This window comes from Pocillopora verrucosa, chromosome 10 (assembly GCF_036669915.1).
Source record: "Pocillopora verrucosa isolate sample1 chromosome 10, ASM3666991v2, whole genome shotgun sequence".
Classification (NCBI taxonomy): Eukaryota; Metazoa; Cnidaria; class Anthozoa; order Scleractinia; family Pocilloporidae; genus Pocillopora; species Pocillopora verrucosa.
Window position 1 is genome coordinate 12,514,361 of NC_089321.1, and position 19,257 is coordinate 12,533,617.

The 19,257-nt window shown below is 38.5% G+C and overlaps 1 protein-coding gene across 1 annotated transcript in view; it reads left to right on the forward strand.

Moving 5' to 3' along the window:
* LOC131776143 (unconventional myosin-X) overlaps nucleotides 1-19,257 on the forward strand; it is a 33,947-nt gene that overhangs the window by 11,431 nt on the left and 3,259 nt on the right. Inside the window, exons 20-56 of the mRNA XM_059092290.2 lie at nucleotides 189-269; nucleotides 456-580; nucleotides 785-896; nucleotides 1,629-1,790; nucleotides 2,387-2,446; nucleotides 2,564-2,676; nucleotides 2,880-2,940; nucleotides 3,645-3,806; nucleotides 4,473-4,513; nucleotides 5,315-5,402; nucleotides 5,879-5,990; nucleotides 6,228-6,304; nucleotides 6,603-6,661; nucleotides 7,014-7,124; nucleotides 7,709-7,804; nucleotides 8,255-8,348; nucleotides 9,324-9,379; nucleotides 9,822-9,907; nucleotides 10,520-10,625; nucleotides 11,091-11,215; nucleotides 11,677-11,774; nucleotides 12,582-12,641; nucleotides 13,105-13,225; nucleotides 13,712-13,815; nucleotides 14,212-14,256; nucleotides 14,355-14,429; nucleotides 14,995-15,068; nucleotides 15,488-15,568; nucleotides 15,739-15,778; nucleotides 16,045-16,131; nucleotides 16,554-16,690; nucleotides 17,229-17,352; nucleotides 17,543-17,655; nucleotides 18,002-18,098; nucleotides 18,503-18,539; nucleotides 18,722-18,822; nucleotides 18,924-19,010. Coding sequence (XP_058948273.2) covers nucleotides 189-269; nucleotides 456-580; nucleotides 785-896; nucleotides 1,629-1,790; nucleotides 2,387-2,446; nucleotides 2,564-2,676; nucleotides 2,880-2,940; nucleotides 3,645-3,806; nucleotides 4,473-4,513; nucleotides 5,315-5,402; nucleotides 5,879-5,990; nucleotides 6,228-6,304; nucleotides 6,603-6,661; nucleotides 7,014-7,124; nucleotides 7,709-7,804; nucleotides 8,255-8,348; nucleotides 9,324-9,379; nucleotides 9,822-9,907; nucleotides 10,520-10,625; nucleotides 11,091-11,215; nucleotides 11,677-11,774; nucleotides 12,582-12,641; nucleotides 13,105-13,225; nucleotides 13,712-13,815; nucleotides 14,212-14,256; nucleotides 14,355-14,429; nucleotides 14,995-15,068; nucleotides 15,488-15,568; nucleotides 15,739-15,778; nucleotides 16,045-16,131; nucleotides 16,554-16,690; nucleotides 17,229-17,352; nucleotides 17,543-17,655; nucleotides 18,002-18,098; nucleotides 18,503-18,539; nucleotides 18,722-18,822; nucleotides 18,924-19,010 — 3,408 coding nt within the window. The remainder of the gene's footprint in view (nucleotides 1-188; nucleotides 270-455; nucleotides 581-784; nucleotides 897-1,628; nucleotides 1,791-2,386; nucleotides 2,447-2,563; nucleotides 2,677-2,879; nucleotides 2,941-3,644; nucleotides 3,807-4,472; nucleotides 4,514-5,314; nucleotides 5,403-5,878; nucleotides 5,991-6,227; nucleotides 6,305-6,602; nucleotides 6,662-7,013; nucleotides 7,125-7,708; nucleotides 7,805-8,254; nucleotides 8,349-9,323; nucleotides 9,380-9,821; nucleotides 9,908-10,519; nucleotides 10,626-11,090; nucleotides 11,216-11,676; nucleotides 11,775-12,581; nucleotides 12,642-13,104; nucleotides 13,226-13,711; nucleotides 13,816-14,211; nucleotides 14,257-14,354; nucleotides 14,430-14,994; nucleotides 15,069-15,487; nucleotides 15,569-15,738; nucleotides 15,779-16,044; nucleotides 16,132-16,553; nucleotides 16,691-17,228; nucleotides 17,353-17,542; nucleotides 17,656-18,001; nucleotides 18,099-18,502; nucleotides 18,540-18,721; nucleotides 18,823-18,923; nucleotides 19,011-19,257) is intronic.

Here is a 19,257-nt window from a genome sequence, read left to right on the forward strand (position 1 = left end):
GTCTCGTTGTATCTGCAAAATTCACGTTATGTTACTGCCATAAACTTGCTACAAACGTTGCCGGCGTGCTCATCTGAAGTGATAATTCTGTTGGTGTCCTCTCACAAAGGCCTCTAAACTCCGATAATTTCCCATTTAAAGCTATAATTTACCAGTTGATTAACTTGTTGTTGTTTTTCTCGTTTTAGACATCCTTAGCATCACTTATGACCACACTGAGCCAGTCGCATCCCTATTTTGTACGTTGTATCAAACCGAATGAAAAGAAGGTAAGTTAAATTTAGCACAATGTGATTGCCAGTTTTATACTGCGCTGTGGCGATGTAGGATGGATTGATGGATGGACTTCATGCCACTGACTCGTAATACAACTGTAACGTACCCACTTCATAATATTTAAGGGCCATTGTTTCCACAGGTGAAATAACATGCCAGGTTTACATTTATCTTTACAGCTGCCACAGTTCTTTAACCCCAAGCTTGTTCTCAATCAATTGAGGTATTCAGGAATGCTGGAGACTGTTCGGATTCGTCGAGCTGGGTATCCTGTAAGACGAACCTATGAGGACTTCTTATTCAGGTACAAAGTTATCGTCAAAGTTATTGCACTCGGGGAAGGAGTCTTTATTGGCCCCTATCAAAGAGATGGTTTCTGTGTTATATCATACCGAGTTACATGACGTCTTGTCTTGACTTGACACATGTCATGTCAGTTCACGTAAGGTCACGCAATGTCACTCAAAAATTTTTACTCAGAAATTTATCTTGTATTCGTTGTGTCTAGATACAAAGTGCTTTTCCGTGGGAAGAATTTGTCTGGGGATAAAAGTGATTGCTCCATGCTCCTTCAAGAGTTTGACACCGAGAAACAGTCCTTTAAACTTGGGAATACCAAGGTAAAGAAGCTGATAATTTCACTGTTGAGGAATTGAGTTATTTGATGTAGGGTAAACGTTTGCTTAAAGGCAAAAATTTCAAGATAATTGGTTCACAGAGATTTATATGGTAAAATGCAAATTTTTCTCGAACAATGTCGGCTGACATTTTAAGTTTGATTTAAAAACTTCACTTAAATTGCTTTTAGCGACTATTCGTCCAAAACAGCTGCTTTGGACTGTTTTTAGTGCATTAAACTCTCGGTTATGAAAGGAATGGTATTAAGATTTTAGATATATGAAAATTCACATATTTGCACTGCGGTGGAAAGATAAAATTAGGAGATCCTCGCAGCTAAGAACACTACTGAAACGAGTAGTTGTAAATAGAAAAAAAAAAAATTTCAGGCCCGTACAGGATTTGAACCCATGACCTCTGCGATACCGGTGCAGCGCTCTACCAATTGAGCTAACAAGCCAACTGGGAGCTGGTCAAGAATTGGGTCCAAATAAACATCTAAGTGAATGAAGATTTTAGATATATGAAAATTCACATATTTGCGCTGCGGTGGAAAGATGAAATTAGGAGATCCTCGCAGCTAATAATTTACAATGCAGCTGTTCGGGGACAAAGACTATCGTTTCCATTCAGAACTAAAAACATTTTGGGGAATTTCACATCTTCCGGTCAACGCCCTGATTTATTTGTATTTTAATTACCTGTTTTGCTGATTTTGGGCTTTTGTCTAACAGGTTTTTATGAAAGACAACTTGGAATACACCATAGAGCGGATGAGAAATGAGCAGTTGGAAGCTGTTGCAATGCTTATCAAACGAAGAATCATTGGTTACCTTCAACGGAAGAAATATCTAAAGATTCGCCAACACATCATTTTGATTCAAAAGAACTACAAGGTATTCTAGTTTTAGCCGAAGCATACAACGAATTTATATGCTTTTGTTTATAGATAAATACTCATCTCAAGTCTCTGTCCATGAATCTGTAGCCTTGTTGGATGGCATAAGTGAAGAAATTTATATCTTAGTGGAATTAAGTAGCTGCTTCGCTTAAACCGTCTAGTCCTCGAGTTCGGATTCATTTACATCGACTAGGAATCCCTAACCTTGTATAGTATAGTTTGCTGTTACTACTTGTTTCGAATCTACTCTCGTCTCCTAGTGGAACATTCACTTTTAAGGATGATTTTGTTTCTAAGGTCATGTCACATAAGAACGAAACTTGTCTTGGAAATCTTCTCCTAAGTCATTGAGATTTTAAACCTGGGACACCATGGGACGAAAATTAGTTCCTCAGTTCCAGTTAAGGGCATCGGTGCTCCACTATGCATGCTAAAGAGAACTTTTGAGAAAGCTTTTGTTGGTTATATACTAGCTTCAAATTAATTTTGAGTAGCGTCCAGTCCACGGTTAGCATCAACACGGGAAAGGTTGTCTTGTGTGTTAGAAAACACCTACTTCTTAAGAAAATGTGGTATTCGTTTTCTCTCTAGGCCCATTACTATCGCAAACTTTACCACAAGAAGCGGTTGGCGGCTATTGTCATTCAAAAGGTGAGACACTTTGTAGAATTCTAATGAATTCAAAACCTCTGTTTTTATTATTACCATTCAAAAATTTTGAACCTGAACACGTACGACGTGGATATAGATATCTTAATTGCTTTTCAGTATGAAAGACGGCGTACGGCTCAAGCACTTCTCAAAAGACTCCTCGAGGAGAAAAGAATCGAAGAGGAACGGAAACGAGAGGAAGAAAGAAGAAGGGAAGAGGAAAGAAGGAGGTTTGTATCGCTTCTTCTCAGCTTTTTTTAATGGTAAATACTTCACCAAATTTTTAGACGTATTCTGCGACGAACAAAATCTAATTCTCTAAAATTTGTTCTTCAATGGGCAAGAACTATTGTCGTAGGCTATAAGTCACGTAAATGGAATGGACTTGATTACTTCTGTTAAGATGCAATCGTTACGATCTTTTTCTGCTCAGAGAAATGGAAAGACTCGAACAGGAGAGAAAGATTCAGGAACTCGAGGAACTCCGTCGAAAGGTAAAGTGGAGTAACGTTTAGATTTGAAAAGTACAACAACACATTCAGCTGAGGTACATGTCTCAAATAATTGTTGTTCATTTGTAAGATTAATTCATCGTGGCCAACAAACGTTGCATTTTTTCTTTGCCCGTTTTTATTTTGAAATTATTTTTATTTTACGTTTTTTTTATTTTACGTTTTTATTTTGAAAAATTATTTTTGAATGAATCGTTAAAAGCGTGTAACAAAAAAGGCATAGTGAAGTAAACTCTGGCCAATAGTGCGTTCCTTGTGCCGGATGTGGGATGTACTACGCGCCTTTCATGCTATTGTAATCAGCACATATTGAAAACGACCCGCGTTCGAGACAGATTAGGGTCGTCAAGTGAAGAGAAGACTGTAATTTTTTACAGCCTTGACAGAAAAAATTAAAATATTTTGACAAACAGCAATCTCTAAGAGAGAGGTAAATCTTGCTTTTCAAAAACCTTTGACCCCAAAGAAGAACTAGATTCTAATTTCTCTTTACAATGTCATCCCTGAATCACGCATCAAGGTCGCGAGAATGAGAGAAATGATTACCAACTAAAGGACCTCTCGATTGTTAAACATATTCTCCTGACCCTCACATTAGAAAATGTATAGAGAACAGTATGGAGAATATGCATACTGATGTTAGATTGTAGAGGGTTAAAGCGCAAATCTGTCGTCCTTTCCAACAGGCCGAAGAAGAAGCCAGGCTTAGGAGGGAGGAGGAAGAGGAAAGACTTCGAAAAGAAGAAGAACAGAGGCAAGCGGTGTTGGCAAAAGCAAGAGAGATTGAAGAGGCGAGGAGACTGGAAGAAGAGGCCAAGAGGAAGGCAGAAGAAGAAGCTCGCCGAAAGGTAAATGATTTTTTGTTGTTTCCTGTTCCTTGGTGCATTTTGATCTCAAAGATGTAGCTGTATCTTCCTGAAAAGATAGCGCAATTCAATTTTAAAGTTTTCTGATATGCTGCATTATTTTGTTTTGTTCGGCATAAGGGAAGCGAATTATTTAAACGAAAATACGATTACTTTAAGGGCGCAATGTTGGAGCGAATAATGTTTAGATGATCAACTTTGTATTTTTCCGTCGCAGGAATGCATTTAGAAATTATCACATCGAGTGAAATACAAATGCCCACAGCGATAGCATTCGTGTGAAAGAGTACACGCATACAAATGCCCACAGCGATTGCATTCATGTGAAAGAGTACACGCAAATGTGTTTTGCGAATGAAAAGAGACTGTTAGACGTATTAAAATACACGCAGTTGCGTATAAACCGCTGCACGCGTGTAATTTTCCTACTGCACGCGCGTTTAGTTACCACGCGCTCCAAGGTGCGTGTGATTCTCACATGTAACACGCTTTTGACGCGCGTGTGGGGTGCTGTAGTACACGTGAGTGGTACTGTATGTACCCATGTTTTCATCATGGCTCATTCGCGACAAATATAAGTTGTCACGTGAGCCACTGTGGAGGGAAGAGTGGTAAGATTAACTAACGTGCGTTTGTTTTTCGTGTCAGGAAGAAGAGGAGAAAAGACTTCGTGAAGAAGAGGAAGCCAGGTAATTATGTGTTGTTTGTGAAATACGTGTAGTATGAGTATGAACTACGTTTGTGGTCAAAATGGTTCGTGTAATAGTTCATTATTCTATGGTAATTACAACAGAATACACGTGATTAGCGAGAGGTTAGTTGAAAACGCATACTTTTTTAATTGTGTCACTAGTTGTGACATAAGTGTAAATAAATATTCAACTCGTTATCTGTTTATAGTGTTTAATCTGACTCGTACGATCTTATTTTTTAAAACAAAAACAATTATTATAATATTTGATAAAAGGAGACTAAACGAAACGAAATACTACTTACGAGATTTGTAAGTCTAAGAGAAAACGGGATCCGCGAAACGCAAAACTTTATTTTCTCACAAGCACATGATCAAGGTCATACTATGCATATCTAACCCGGTCTCGCGCGGTTAGGGCAAAACTAAATAACACGTATTGCAATCAACAATAAGGGTGGTATGGTGTGAGTTATTGCCAGGAAATGTGTTGATTTTTTCTAAGGGTTGTAAAGTTATTTCTACGTTTTGAGGTCGTAACCAAGGACAAGGGGCAGTCAGGTTGAAAGAGACCCTCTAGTCGTTGACAACAAAGGGATCGCATATGATAAAAATGGGTTGGCATGCTCATCAGTACCAGTACTCCCCCTTCTTCCTCTTGTATTGGAAAATCTTTGTAAGGCGCCTGCTAAGTGTTCTTGTTCTAGGGTGTTCAGACGTATGCGCACGCCGTAGTCAAAGTTTTTGTGTGGTTACTCGAAAATTCACACCGTGTTGTTCGTCGATTTTGTGCCAACAGAAAGAAAGCAGAAGAAGAGGAGACACTTCGTAAAGAAGCTGAGGCTGAGGCGGCAGCTCAGATTGCTGAGTTAGACAGACAGCTGAAGGTAATACTGTAGGCGTTTTTGTGTGAGATGAAAGGCCTAATTGGAGGGGAGGGAGGGGGGGGAGGGGGGTGCTAGTCACAATTTGTAATTAAAAGGGTGGAAAACCACCACCAACTACGAAAACGCGGGTGCGGGAGTCGCTACCTCACCTTCATCTTGTTGTTGAGGAACCCTTCATTCTCACCCCCTCTCTCCTCTTGTCACTCGTTTTTCGTGCTTTGGAAAGTGCATTGGTCTTGTTGCTGTGTGCGCTGTACTGTATATCTGGTGAACTGGGTGCGAACCCTCTCCTTGGTCATTGCGTGATATTCTCGGTTAGAAACTTTTGCTGTCAAGAGCATTCTGTTACCCAGACTGCCTCGCGCGGAGAAACCAGGAAAAGTTTGAAGCAGAGACGCAGGATTAGGGCGATGTTTGTTTTGCTTCTTTGTTTCTTTGTTCATTTGCTTAAAATGAAAATTTATCTCACTTTACAGCTGGAGGATAGCGATGAAGAAGATGAAGATTCAGAGGAGGCCTGGGAAAGACCACCCAGTTTGTACGAGACTCAGGATCTGCCAATAAGAGAGGGTTACCTCATGATGAGAGGTCAGTAGGTCAGAGGTCAGAAGTAATATCATTGGTGGTAAAGGCCGGGTCAAGTCTGTTCATTAGTGAATGAGTCATCTGGATGTGATCGAAAAATAATGTAAAAATGAATGTACTTATCAGTGGCGGGTGTTACATACTTTGAATTCACGAAATTCTGTTTGTTAATTTGTAAGAAAATGCATAACCGTTACGGGGGAAATTACTTAAGAGATCAATAAATTAAAAATCTTCCAGGTGGTTTACTGAGTTTGTGGAAGAAGCACTGGTGCGTACTGAGAGACGACACTTTCATGTGGTTCAGAGGAAAGCAGGTTTGACTATTGAAAAGTCACGTGGCCGTTATCTGTGAAGCTTTGTTGTGATTAATTTAGTATTGTAAACCGAGTGATATCATAAATTGGCCACCGTAAAGAGTTTCAAAGGTGACGTTTTGAGCGTTAGCCCTTCGTCAGAGCAAATGTTATTTTTTCTTGTCTTTATAACTGCGTTTGTTAAGGGCGATTGAATACCTTAAGTGGGCTTTTAATTCATAGAATCTTAGTTCTTTATCACTGAAATTTTGCTAGTATCTGCAATATTTGACCTTTTTTTTTCAATTGTTCATTAAAGGATGCTCTGAAATGTGGCTGGTTAATGAAGAAAGGTGGCGGAACAACGACATTATCAAGGTATAAGAAAAGGGAGTCCCTTTGTAATTCAATCATAGCGCAAAAAACAAGCAAACGAACAAACGAACAGATACAAAGAAAAAACAAACGGGAAAAAGAAAGGAGTGGTGATTACGATACCTTGCTTCACTCAGGAGTACCTCTGCAACCGGAGATAATTCTGGGGAAGGGAGGGTGCAAAGTAAGTCGTCGGGGGAGTGGGGACGATGCGCCAAGGTGACCCCCATCTGGCGTCCTAACCGATAGTAGACGATATAGGACGAGTTAAGAGGAATAAAGTACTATTAATTCTGATGATCAAATCACAAATCACAGCTAAGAAGCCATTTACCGGATTTCTTAATTCCTTTAGGCGCAATTGGAAACGCCGATGGTTTGTGCTGAAGGACAATGTTCTGACTTATCATGAGAGTGACCAGGAAGGATCCAAAAGCCTGGGAACCATTGACATCAGAAATGCAGTGTATGTAGACATGTTTACAGGATCATACCTAGACCTTTCTGTTGCGTAGGCGAAGAAGAGCATCTAGGTGGAGGCCATCTCTATACCTTGAGCATGCGCAACTTACATAGAAGCGATACTTTTGTTTTGAACTGTAACCTGTAGGAGTATGACACAATATGCACTTCTTTAATCGCCCAGAATCGCTAATCCTAATTTATCTATGTTATACATGTATTTTCGTTAGTTACTTTCGAGGACACAATTTTTCCCTTTGAAGTCGGTTTCGATGGAAATGTAATTTTGATCTGCACGACGCACTTAAATGTGCGCCATTTTTTGCACGACGATGAGTCTGTTAGTGTAGAAACAAGAATGGCGTCGGCATATCGAAAAAAGAGACGATATTTCAATGCCCATCGTGAATGTTCTAATGTTAAAAGGCAAAACACAGGTGTTGAGGTTTCCATATAAGTTTCAACACAAAAAAGTTTGAAAAACATTTGAATGTGTGAAGCTATGCAAATTTGGAAAGTTTCTGGAATTACAAGCATGTTTGGAAGCAACGCATGACGAGATTCATGTACTACCATTTTAACATACAGACGCATTGTGGACGATGGAGTGAAAGAAAATGGCTTCAGTATTATTACAGAGAATAGGACATATCACGTGATTGCAGAGAGCACCAATGACTGGAAGTAAGTATGGGTTGATTTAAACTTGAGTTTGAGCTCGTTTCTCTGTTGACTTCTTGTATAGCCATAGTGTTTTAAAAAGCTTAATATCTAACTGTGTAATATAACTGTGTTATCAGTCGACAATTATCATCATCCACAGTTATTTGCCTTTTTTTTTTCCTTTAATCAAAAACGATATGCAAACTTACACGTTCATAATTATAAAGCGATGAGACCTCAAGAAACCGTCGGGCTTATGGTAAAGGCCACCTTACTCAAAAAATAATTTTTTTTTAAAAAAAGAATTTCTGCCAATGTATGGCTTGGCCAATTCAGGGAATATTTCAGAAAACTTTCGCATTTTTGTTGTAAAGCTACAGAAAGCTACAGAAAGACAACCAAAAAAAACCATGCTCAATGTTAGCATTTGTACTAACTGTACTTTTATTTGGTGTATTTCTTTTTTTGTAGCCAGTGGTTCAACGTGTTAAATCGTGTACATAGGGCTACCGAAGAAGAACTGAAAGGAATGAGAGAAGAGTCAGCTAATGTCAAACATGCAGTGGTAAGGCTTTTTATTTCCTGTGCTTTCTTCGTGCGTATTTCTATTTACACATTGTAAAAGTATCTTATGGTTATTGGTGTTATTTGTTACATAATATTGCTGTCTTCTAATTTGTTATTCTTTCACTAATAATCGTTGATAAATTCAGTCAGAAATGCATTTACGACACACTTAAACCTTTATTTTCTCTGGCTAAGGGTTATTTAACCTGTTGCAGGTGTGTGGTAAGTACAACTAGGCACGATAATAAACGACAAGATAGTATCGGAGGATATTCAACCGAGAGAGACTGATTCGGGTCGTGTAACTCTATCCAAACCTCTTCAGCATTTTCCCTCCGCCGCCTCTATCGCGCTGTTTACTATTTAGCTCTCTTTTATTAACTGAATCCCTGGAATAGGCTAATCATTGTTTAAAAAAATTTATTTAAAGAAATAATAATAATAAAACGCTAACAACGGCAATTTTCATCAAAAGGTAATTGTCTGTACATATAGGCGCTGCTGGCTGAAGATAAAACGTAAATCGTCTTAATGACTGTGGATATATGAAATTATATATGTGAACCGCGGATAAAGACGTCAGTATGAAAGCGATCTTCGCTGTAATGAACGCTACTCGAACCATAGTGAAAACAAGGCCTGAAAAAGATTCAGGTCTGTGCGGGATTTGAACCCATGACCTCTGCGATACCGGTGCAGTGCTCTACCAACTGAGCTAACAAGCCAACTTGATGATAGTCATTATGTTGGTTCTATATTAACTCGTGAAGTGGTGAATTAATTCATCACTTCACGGGTTCATTTAAATTTTTTTTCAGGCCTTGTTTTCACTACTGCTCGAGTAGTGTTCATTACTGCGAAGATTACTTTCTCAATCACGTAAATCGTATTCTTGTTTAAAATCTTTGTCCAAAGTTTGATGGAAAGTCTTGACAGACTGGGTTAGAAGCCTTGATTTCATTTCTTATTCCAGGGCACTATTGATATAGCCATGATAGAGTCCTGTACACCTGGTGGAGTCGCCAACAAGTAAGTCCACAAGTTATAATGCAGGATAATTTGCGCTAGAGCTATGTTACATGTATCTTGGCTCTTTGGTGCACCTGTTCAAAATGTCATGGCCAACAGTTCAAAGTTTATCGTGACCCCCTCTCCCCTCCCCTCTCCTCCCCTTTTTTACTACGATTAAGAGTCGTATTAGTACTTATCAGTGCTATGAAACAAAGCTGATAAAAATTGCTATGGTAATTGATTCTAGCACTAGTGTGAGAACACTATGGTTGCTTATTCTTACGGTCCTTGGAATTATTTTCCCAAGGAAAAATTTTACATTTTGCTCGTCAATTGAAGCCTTGTTCCGGTAAGGACTTCGCTCCATTAACTGACACTGCCTTTTTGTCTGGAATGTTCGCCTTCGTGGTCTTCAAATGTGTTCGTTTGTCAATTCATGACCGAATCCGTTTTGTTTCAGAGCCAATTCGTTCACTCTCATCACCGCGAATCGTGTAATGAACTTTATCACAGATTCTCCCGAGGAGGTCAATGGATGGGTGGAAGGTATGTGGCTGCAATCACATAAATAATAATAAGAAGTAACATTATAATAAGTGACAATGCTCCTGTCGTGGAGATCATGAGCGAGTCACAAGCGAATTAGCAGTAAAAAAAAATTGGAAGAAAAATGTCTTGAATGATGTCCTTGATAAAAGATGTGGGTAAAGGCCAATAATCTTGAGCTTATCTGCCAAGCCAGTCCATAGGATGGTTACAGCAACTGAGAAAGCTTTAACGCCATAGGTGATATTTCTCATGAGTTTAACCCTTTACACCCTAACATCAGTAATCATATTCTCCATACTGTTCTTTGTACATTTACTAAGGTGCTGACAAGGAGAATTTGTCTTACAATCAAGAGTTTCTTTAGTTGGTGATCATTTCTTTTATTTTCATGACATCAGTGTGTGACTCAGTGGTGATATTGTAAGGAGAAATTAGATGCTAGTCACGCTTAGGAGTGAAAGAGTTAATAGTTTTTTTCCTTTGTTTTGGTTGTACGATACTTTTCGGAAAACGTTCTAGTGTTCTTCCTTATTGAAGTAATTTTCAGCAACTTGTAAATGGTCGTAGCTCAACTTGCTTATCCATTTCGTGTGACTCATTTTATCATAGCTATACAACAGTGTAAGGAGCACGAAATCGACGAAGGTGTGGCTGATACGATTGAGAGAGGCTGGCTCATTAAAGAGGGCGCTAATGACGATTCGAGACGAAAGAGGTTGGTGGATAAACTGTGAATTTAATGTCTTGCCTCCAACAAGGAGATTGACTAGGACACCTGTTAAGGACTAGATTTCCTGGCGCAGAGACCTTGATAAGGAAACTTGCTAGAAAAATGTTGTAAATGGTTTAACAGTGTTGTCCTTTATTTTAAGCACGATAGGTAAAATAAGTCTTCAAACTGGTAGAGCAATCCTTTTACCTGTTAAATTTTCAATACCGAGCGATTTTAGGCGGCAATAAGAGGTACTGTTGGCGGTGAATATTACCGGTTACCAGTTGAAAAGATGAAGACTGGTCAAAGGTTTATTCTACTTTCAAAAGTTTGCTCTGGCTAGTATTTTCTGCGACAAGTTTCCTCGCTGTAATCTGTTGCAATAAATTTTCGTTTGGTAAGTGCAGTAGTCAATGGAAACTTGATGGTGTAAATACCACCACTGAAATTGGTGTGTGTGTTTTTCAGGTGGTGCGTTCTGACAGGAAATTCACTTGATTACTACAAATCATATGTGAAAAACAGCCCCAAGTTTGGATCCATTGTCTTGAACAGTCTTTGCTCTGTTGTATCGCCAGAGGAACGTGAACCAGGTGAGATACCCATGGGTATATTAAGAAATGAATGAAGTAGCAAAAATTAAAAAAGAAATGGCAAAATCTACTTTACGTGTTGTATTTTTGATGTATTCGACTTAATAACCAATTTTGTCCTCTGATGGCGGCTTGAATTGAGTTGCCTGCGTAGCTGGCGGCTTTGTGTAGGCTTTGAAGAGCTGAGAGGAGTGGAACAAAAAAAAGAGGTCTTTTGATGGGTTTTTCGTTTCTGTCCCTCTCTTTCCCTCCTCAAAAAAAATCGGCCTATCAGGTTAGATATCAGCTGGTTGTAAAGAATTGCGTTGACAGCAATCATAAAATAGCCAACATTTCAAACTACTTAAACTGCCATGAATGACTGCAGCAAGTGCGTGCTTTTCTTTTCTAAAAACATTCAAGAGATTATAGATCTAACAGATTGATGAGGTAATGTGTGAAACCCTTTTTTCCGGTATCAGGTGACTGGACATTTATCGTAAATGGCAGAAAGCGATCGTACGTTCTCCATGCAAAACTTCAGGAAGAGGCAATCCGTTGGGCGAGTGAAATTCAAGAGGTAATTTAGAAAATTCTCCAATTGATCTTCCGTAACTCTAAATGTTTGATTCACAATTATATTTTAGTTAGTGGCGGTTGATATCTGATTTCATGGATCTTACCGTCATTACCGTCAATTTCACCGTATATATGTATTTAACCCTGGTTTCGAGTGAGTGTTAGTTAGGCTAGAGAAACGAAGTAGCCTCTCTGTCACTGTTTGGATTTTCGTGCGATTGTGATAAGTTGGACAAACTCCAACCTACTACTATTTTATCATCATCAAGTGGCGACTCTTGGAAGCTGGTTACTCGCGAGTTCACGCCCAAGGGGTTATTATAAATAGGTTTTCCATTTTTCTCCGTCCTCTATAATCTCCTTACACATCGCGGAAACATACCCAACTACACACCTGGCTCTGGTTGTTCGAAGATTGGATATCGCTATCCACTGGATAAATCTCTATCCGGTGGATAACGCTATACGTTTTGCTATTACTTATCCGCTGGATAGCGATTTATCCGTTGGGTAGTGTTATCCGCACTTTATACAACTGGGCCCTGATGTCATTTGTCCAGTTCCCGCACGGTCTTCCACTCTCTAATCTCCCTTCAAACTTTCATCCTGAATACCTTTACTAATTACAGATACCGGGTTGAAACTCTGTGACAGTATTTGCACCAGTTTTGCATAACGTTTGATGTTTCTGGATATGTTAATTGATCGTCATCATTTGTGTCATTGTAGTAATTATCATTATCGTTGTTATTGTTGCTAATGGACTTCTTTTTCATGTATACTTGTTCTTATTAAAAAAAAAATTTAGGTAATAGATTCTAAACCACCAGTTGAAACAGCTTTCGAGAAGTTGGTATCAGAGTTAAAGGTAACTGTGCGATATTAACAATCAAATTATATTTATTTTGAATCGATCAATTTATAGGAATAGGGAATATTCAATTGGATTTTTCGTGACCATCTTCGACTTTTAGTACTTTTCTGGGGTATAGGTCATCAGTGATAGATGCTCAGGTACTTTACACACTGGACGACTAGTCGTAACGGCCATTCACCTCTTAGAGAAAGTTTGAGAAAAACCTTGAGCCCAAGACAGAGTTTATCAATTTTATGAATTCCATTGATTCCTTCTGTTTGAATTCGTGCAATTTCATACCGAATCAAAGATTATCGCAAAAATTATCTCGGTTACACGAGGCGAATCAGCGCTCTAGCTTCTCCGCGCCCTTACATGTTTCGTTCGTACGGTTTTGTTTCAACTTTGTCTCTTGAAACTTGTTGCTATATTCCATTTAACCCAAGTTTCGTTTTTCCTTTTTCTGCGTAAACAGAGCACAATGACTGAGAGTGAAGCCGACCAAGTGTACCGCACTAACCCGGTGCTGAAGTATTCCAAGATACCACTCAAGGCTCCTTTGCTACCCCTCCCCTATGGACAATCACAGTCCTCACGTGAGTGAATGCTTTATCTGCTTCACAAGGAGTCATTTCGTAACACCTTCGTATTATTTTAATGATACTGAATGCAAGCTTTTATGATATTACGTTGATGCTGAATGTAAACTTCTATAACGTTTGAAATGGTCCAATAAGCATACAGCTACGAAGCACTTCACTTTTAGCGAGCGCGGTGAACTATCCAAACGGTGACAGGCGAGAGTAAAAAGTGAGTGATCGCCTCTGCCACGTTCTAGAAACGTGACAGAAGCTCTTAATCGCGTCTAATTTTTTTTTTACGTATTTAGTGATTGCTTAGAAGACCAACACCAGGTTTTGACTGTGGGTTCACCTATAGACCAGTCACTTAGCATACAAAATTCAAATTAGTTTCAGGCTTTGAGCGGACGTTGTTCTGCAATGTACTCTACTTATTTTTGAGGAGAGTGGATAACATGAGTATCGGCTGGAAACTATTGTTTAAATTTTTTCCACTCACAGGAGCAAAGGGTAAAGGTTATGGCACCTTCCATGAAGAGGCTGTTGGAGTTTTTAGTTCACTGCTGGAACAAGAATCCATTGCAGATCCTATCCCAGTTATTCAAGTACGATTTCTAGCACCTTTGAATTGAATTTTTCTTATCAAATTGTGGTCTTAACCTGCTTTGGTCGTCACATTTAGTATCGATACTGGAGCATGATCAGGGTACTAATGTAGAAAACGACGATGGTAACACAAAAATTAGTGAATGTTATGATGATTAGTTTTGCGGCGAAAAGAAGCCGCTGGAAGACACGGAAGTGATCTACGCTGGAACCAGAGTCACTTAAGCCATAATCTCTGCATATTTTCTCTCTGTGTTTCAAGAAATTTGTATCTCACTGAGTGTTGGTTCTGAAGCTTGTCTCTATGTCATTTTGAAATGCTATGTTAAGAAAATATTGTTAACGTCTTATTTCAACCAGTAACCCTTGTTTATTTGTGTTTTTGTCATTTCTAGGGAATCCTACAAACTTGCCAAGACTTGAAACCTCTAAGAGATGAGGTTAGTCTTTGATTCAGTGTCAATCTTGTGAATTTGTTATTTCACATCGGTTTTAATTTTTTGAACCTCTCATAAAACGTGGTTTTCCTTGTCGTTAGGTGTTCTGCCAGCTGATCAAACAGACTACAAATCACCCTACTCCTGACTCCATTGGAAACCTCAGAAACATGCAGGTACAGTATTGGACGACTAGCTCTAAACTCAACAAAATTTCTTTTCGTGCAAGACGCTCGGCACTCTCGATTCGTGCAGGGTGAGGGCGTTTGTCGCCTATGAAGGTACAATGTTGGTACAATACTGGACGACTAGCTCTAAATTCAACAAAATTTAATTTCGTATAAGACGTTCGGCACTCTCGATTTGTGCAGGATGAAGGCGTTTGTCGCGTATGAACCAAGTTCTCTCTCTTTATCAGTGGCAAACTGCATGCGACCGCAAAATGGAAAAGGTTCGAGGTTTGAATGGTCTTAAGGGATTTAGAATGTTTCTTTTTCGCTCGCTCGCGACAAACTTAGCCGCGTTTGACGTCTTCCTTAAAGTAGGTCTTGTCATGAATGAGAGCATCCAAAAATAAAATCAGAACGGGCTAAGGTTTGAATCGCTACAATAGACTCGGATATTTTTTTCCTCTCTTTCCTCTCCTTAATGTCCAACGCTCATAACATTATTCTTCTAAGGGTTTTTTTTAGTAGAGTTATTGTAAAGTGTGTGATGAGCTTTTGAACTTGTCTTTTGCAGGTGTTGGTTTGTATGTGCTGCACATTCGTCCCAACCAGAAAGTACCTTCGATACTTGAGATTTCACTTGAAAAGGTAAGTTTACAAAGGGTATTATCGTTCTCTGGCCAAGTGGAGTCAACCAAACCTTTCCCAACCAAACAGGATCAATCGTGATTTAATCTATGGCATTCCTTTGAAGAAAATAAGTTATGGGCAAAAAAAGAAAAAAACAATTGAAAGAGTATAAAGAAGGGCAATTAAATTCTGGCACTCAATAGTTTTCATCTTATGATAGCAACAATCTTAATTCCCATATCGTGGAAAATTCTTCAGTATATGGTAGCAATTATAATTATTCCAAATTTCCACTCGTCTTTTTTGATACATTTTTCCCTCGTCCTTGTCAACACTTTCATAGGATAAATTTTAATTACGGGTTCGTTTCCCAGATTGAAAAGAATATACTTATTATTTCTGAAAAAGATGACTGTACTTGCCTCTTTTCTCTCCAGAAATAGAGATAAACATCCCGATACAGAAATGGCCAAGTTTGCAGTGTTTGCCTTAGAATGTATCAAGAGAACCAGACCAAGGTATGAGTCGCAATTCCATTAGGCTTTCGTTTCTGTTCTTTAGTTCCTTTAGTGAGATTTGATCTACAATCTGTTGAATTTGCAGTTTGATTTGCTTTCACAAAGCTATTTTGGTTTGTATGTTTGCCACTTTTTTTTTTCTTCTGTTTCTTTTTATATGTGAATTACAGGGAATTTCCTCCTTCAAGAGAAGAAATCATTTCTCTTCTGGTAAGTCTCGCCACATTTTCTTACATCATATTTGGTTTTATTTGAATAAAATAAAATCTTGCGATGGTTTCTCGCTTGAGTAAATAAACACCCAAAAGGTAATAATAACGCAAAAAATGGAGAGGGTTTAAGGGTGGCGAAGATGAAAACGGACTACAAATGGCAAATGGCAAATGAAGATTACTTGCAAATGACAAAACCATCAGTGAAATTGTTGTAAATTGTTAATGCTGATAATCCAATTTTTTAATCATACTGCTCTTCAGGGCCGTCGAGAGCTCTCGGCTGTTGTTCACTGCTATGGCGGAGGATCATGTAAGATTACAATCAACTCTGCCACTACAGCAGGAGAGGTAATGAAAAGTTATAATAACTAGAGAGCCCAGTAGGATATTATTGATTTAATATTTATCTTAGTTAGTACGTGCGCCATGATTGGTCAATTGAGCGGACCGTATTTGGGAGATAGAGATACCGCGGCGGTATCTATGCTGAAGTCTTTCTTCATTTTGTCTGAATACGCATCGATAACCCTCTCATAGGTGGTTAACATGTTAACTTATCACTATAACGAATTTATATATTATCCAGCAAACAAGTACTGAGAGTATTCAACTTATCAGGTAGAAGTTGTTATATTGATCTGAAACCAAATTCTCGTCACCAATTTACAAGGAAATGTTTTACAGCTAGAGGGGAAAATTAACAATCAGTTCTTGTGTGTTAATAGGTCAAATAGATCATGAATGTTTCGGTGCTTTTCTTGTTCTCACAGGTTGTCGAGAAGTTGTGCAAGGGCTTGAATATCCCACAGAGGTGTAACATTTTCACTCTGTTCGAGCAGTGCGGCACGATAGAGAAGAATATCGAAGACAGAACTGTGCTTGCAGACGTCTTGTCCAAGTTTGAAAAGTAATTTTGATATAATCTTACGTTGTGCAGTAGAAGAATGCAGAGTAGGCGTAACTTTGGTTATTTCTAAATTGAGATTTTTTGCAAAGTTTCATTTGCGTGGGAATGACATATCATTTTTCATATCAAATACAGTGTTTCAACCTCCGTTTGGAGGGGTTGAGCATCTCGAAGGTGGCTTATTACAAATAAAATGTGAGCTGTTGCCACAAAATTAATAGTCTTTTCAACCAAACAAAGAAGTCTAGAGAGTGAGCCTCAAAGATAGTCGTGGTGAACGCCTCTTTTGACCCCATGTTCTTCAAAGGCGTTGTAAAATTTCATTTCATCAGTAGAAAAACACGTCATTGAAGATAAGATCATCATTGTAATATGCACAACATGTACAAATAAAGGCCGGAAAAAATTAGAAATCCAACGGGATTCGAACTCACTACCAAGAAACAGTTGATGCAGTGACGAAGTTCTTACTGCATGGACTGTAATTTTTGACCTGAAAGAGTTTACAATGGAATCTGACTTGATTTCTGTGTTTCAGGTACAAGGCGTTAGGTCTGACCGAAGCAGGCTATTCATGGAAGCTTTTCTTTAAGATTTTTTGCTACCTTCAACCCGAACTGGTGGAAGTGGACACTATTGAATATGGATTTCTTTATGAACAGGTTTGTTCAATCAAAACACTTTGAGAATTTTTAAAAGGACTTCAGCGTAATAAACTGGTTTAGTCAGTATTATCAAAACTTTTTAAAAGTTGTCAACAAACTAGCAGATGATAAGTTTTACTGTTTTGTAACTTTACATTCAGACAACGGGCTTCTTATCTAAAATGTAACATCTCATTTTTACCTTTAGGCTTGTGACTCGATCATACTTGGTAAATACCCTGCTCCGGATACCACTTTGTACCTTCTCGCTGCCTTACGGCTTCAATTCAATGAAGGAGACTATAACACTGGTGCATGGGTGTAAGTAAGACTCTCACCTTTGAAGGAGGAAAAATTGAATTAAAAAAAAAAAAGTTAAAAGGCTAATTTTCTGCTTTGGAAAGTCTTTTGTGTTTTTTTTTCTCTATGTGTATGAATTTGTTTGTTGGTTTGTTTGTTTGTTGTCTGGAAAGTCACGTTTTTGGTTTGTTTTTGTTCGTTTGCTGATGTTTATATTCGGATACTATAACCTTCCTTTCACGTTAACTAAACATGTTAACTAAATCTTTCTGTTCATGTTGTCTGTACTTGTGATCTGAAGAACTCAAGTTGTTTCATGCAGTTGCCGTTATTGATGTTGTCATTAAATCTTTTTGTTTGGCTTTAGATCTGACCTGAACTCGGTTTATCCTCCTGGGAAATTGAAACAGAAAGTAAAGACGGAAAACAGTGGCATCACAAGAGAAAGACACTTCAGCATCAAGGTAAAGATGGAGAACTGATTTCTTGTAATAATTTCTTAAAAAAATGGCAAATAGGCAAGTAATGTTAGTAAAGCAATTTTTAAAGAAATTTTTTCTTTTTATGTTCATGAGATTCTCCGAAAACAGAAAGGCGACGTTTGCCGTAGAAGGGGTTTTAAGTGCACAAAGAATAACTGCGTCGATCGCTTCTTGGTTTTTTCTTGAAGAAACGCAATTTTCATAACTGTGTACAACTGTACGTTGAATACGGAACGATCAGATACTTTGTTAGTTAAGTAAACTTTGGACTGTTATGTAAGTTGTAGAATCATTCCTTTGTCTTTTAGAATGATGATAAGGTCAAATTTTGACCATCCCTCCTTTCACTCTCAATAACCTGCTTTCTTTGTAATTCTTCATAACAGGGAACAATAAGGAAAGCAGTCTCTCCTTTCCGATCAGGTAAGTTGAGCCCACAATTTTCAGCTGTTTTGTTGCTAAGTAACAATGGCATATACATATGGCGATGAACACTTATGATGCAGCCTCATTCAATTTGACGGCTCTCTTGCGTCTGTAATAGTTTAATCTTATGTCAGTGTAGCGGTAAGTTCTTTTATTTTCTTCCTTCATACTCTTTATAGCTGGTGGACCAGAAAATGGCGAGGAAGATAGCAAGAAAGCCACTGAGGAAGAGCTTTCGTTTATAAAGAGTTCTATATGTGAGCAGTGGAAAAAACTTGCTGTAAGTATTCGAAGACATCGATGAAATCTTCTGCAAACCTGCAAACTCCTGTTTAAATCAAACGCAAATGAAGAGATTATTGAACTATCTTACTTCATCAGGGCATGGATCAAGAACAAGCTCAGAAACAGTACATGGAAATACTAAGAAGTTGGCCTGGTTATGGTTCCACCCTGTTTGACGTGGAGGTAAGTAACCAAATAGTTCTCTTTGCTTGAGGCCAACGATTACACGAGATGTTGAAAATAAACGGCTAGAAAAAGCTTTTTCTCTACAAAAATGAAAACAAAATAGTTGCCTAAAAGTTAGATAGTGTTGGGCCGAATATAAGAAAATGTTGGTTTGTTTGATTGTTTGCGTCTTTGTCTGTGTTTGCAGGAACAAAGTGGAAATTCTCGAGCGGTTATCCAGTCACCGCATGTTGTGCTTACCGTT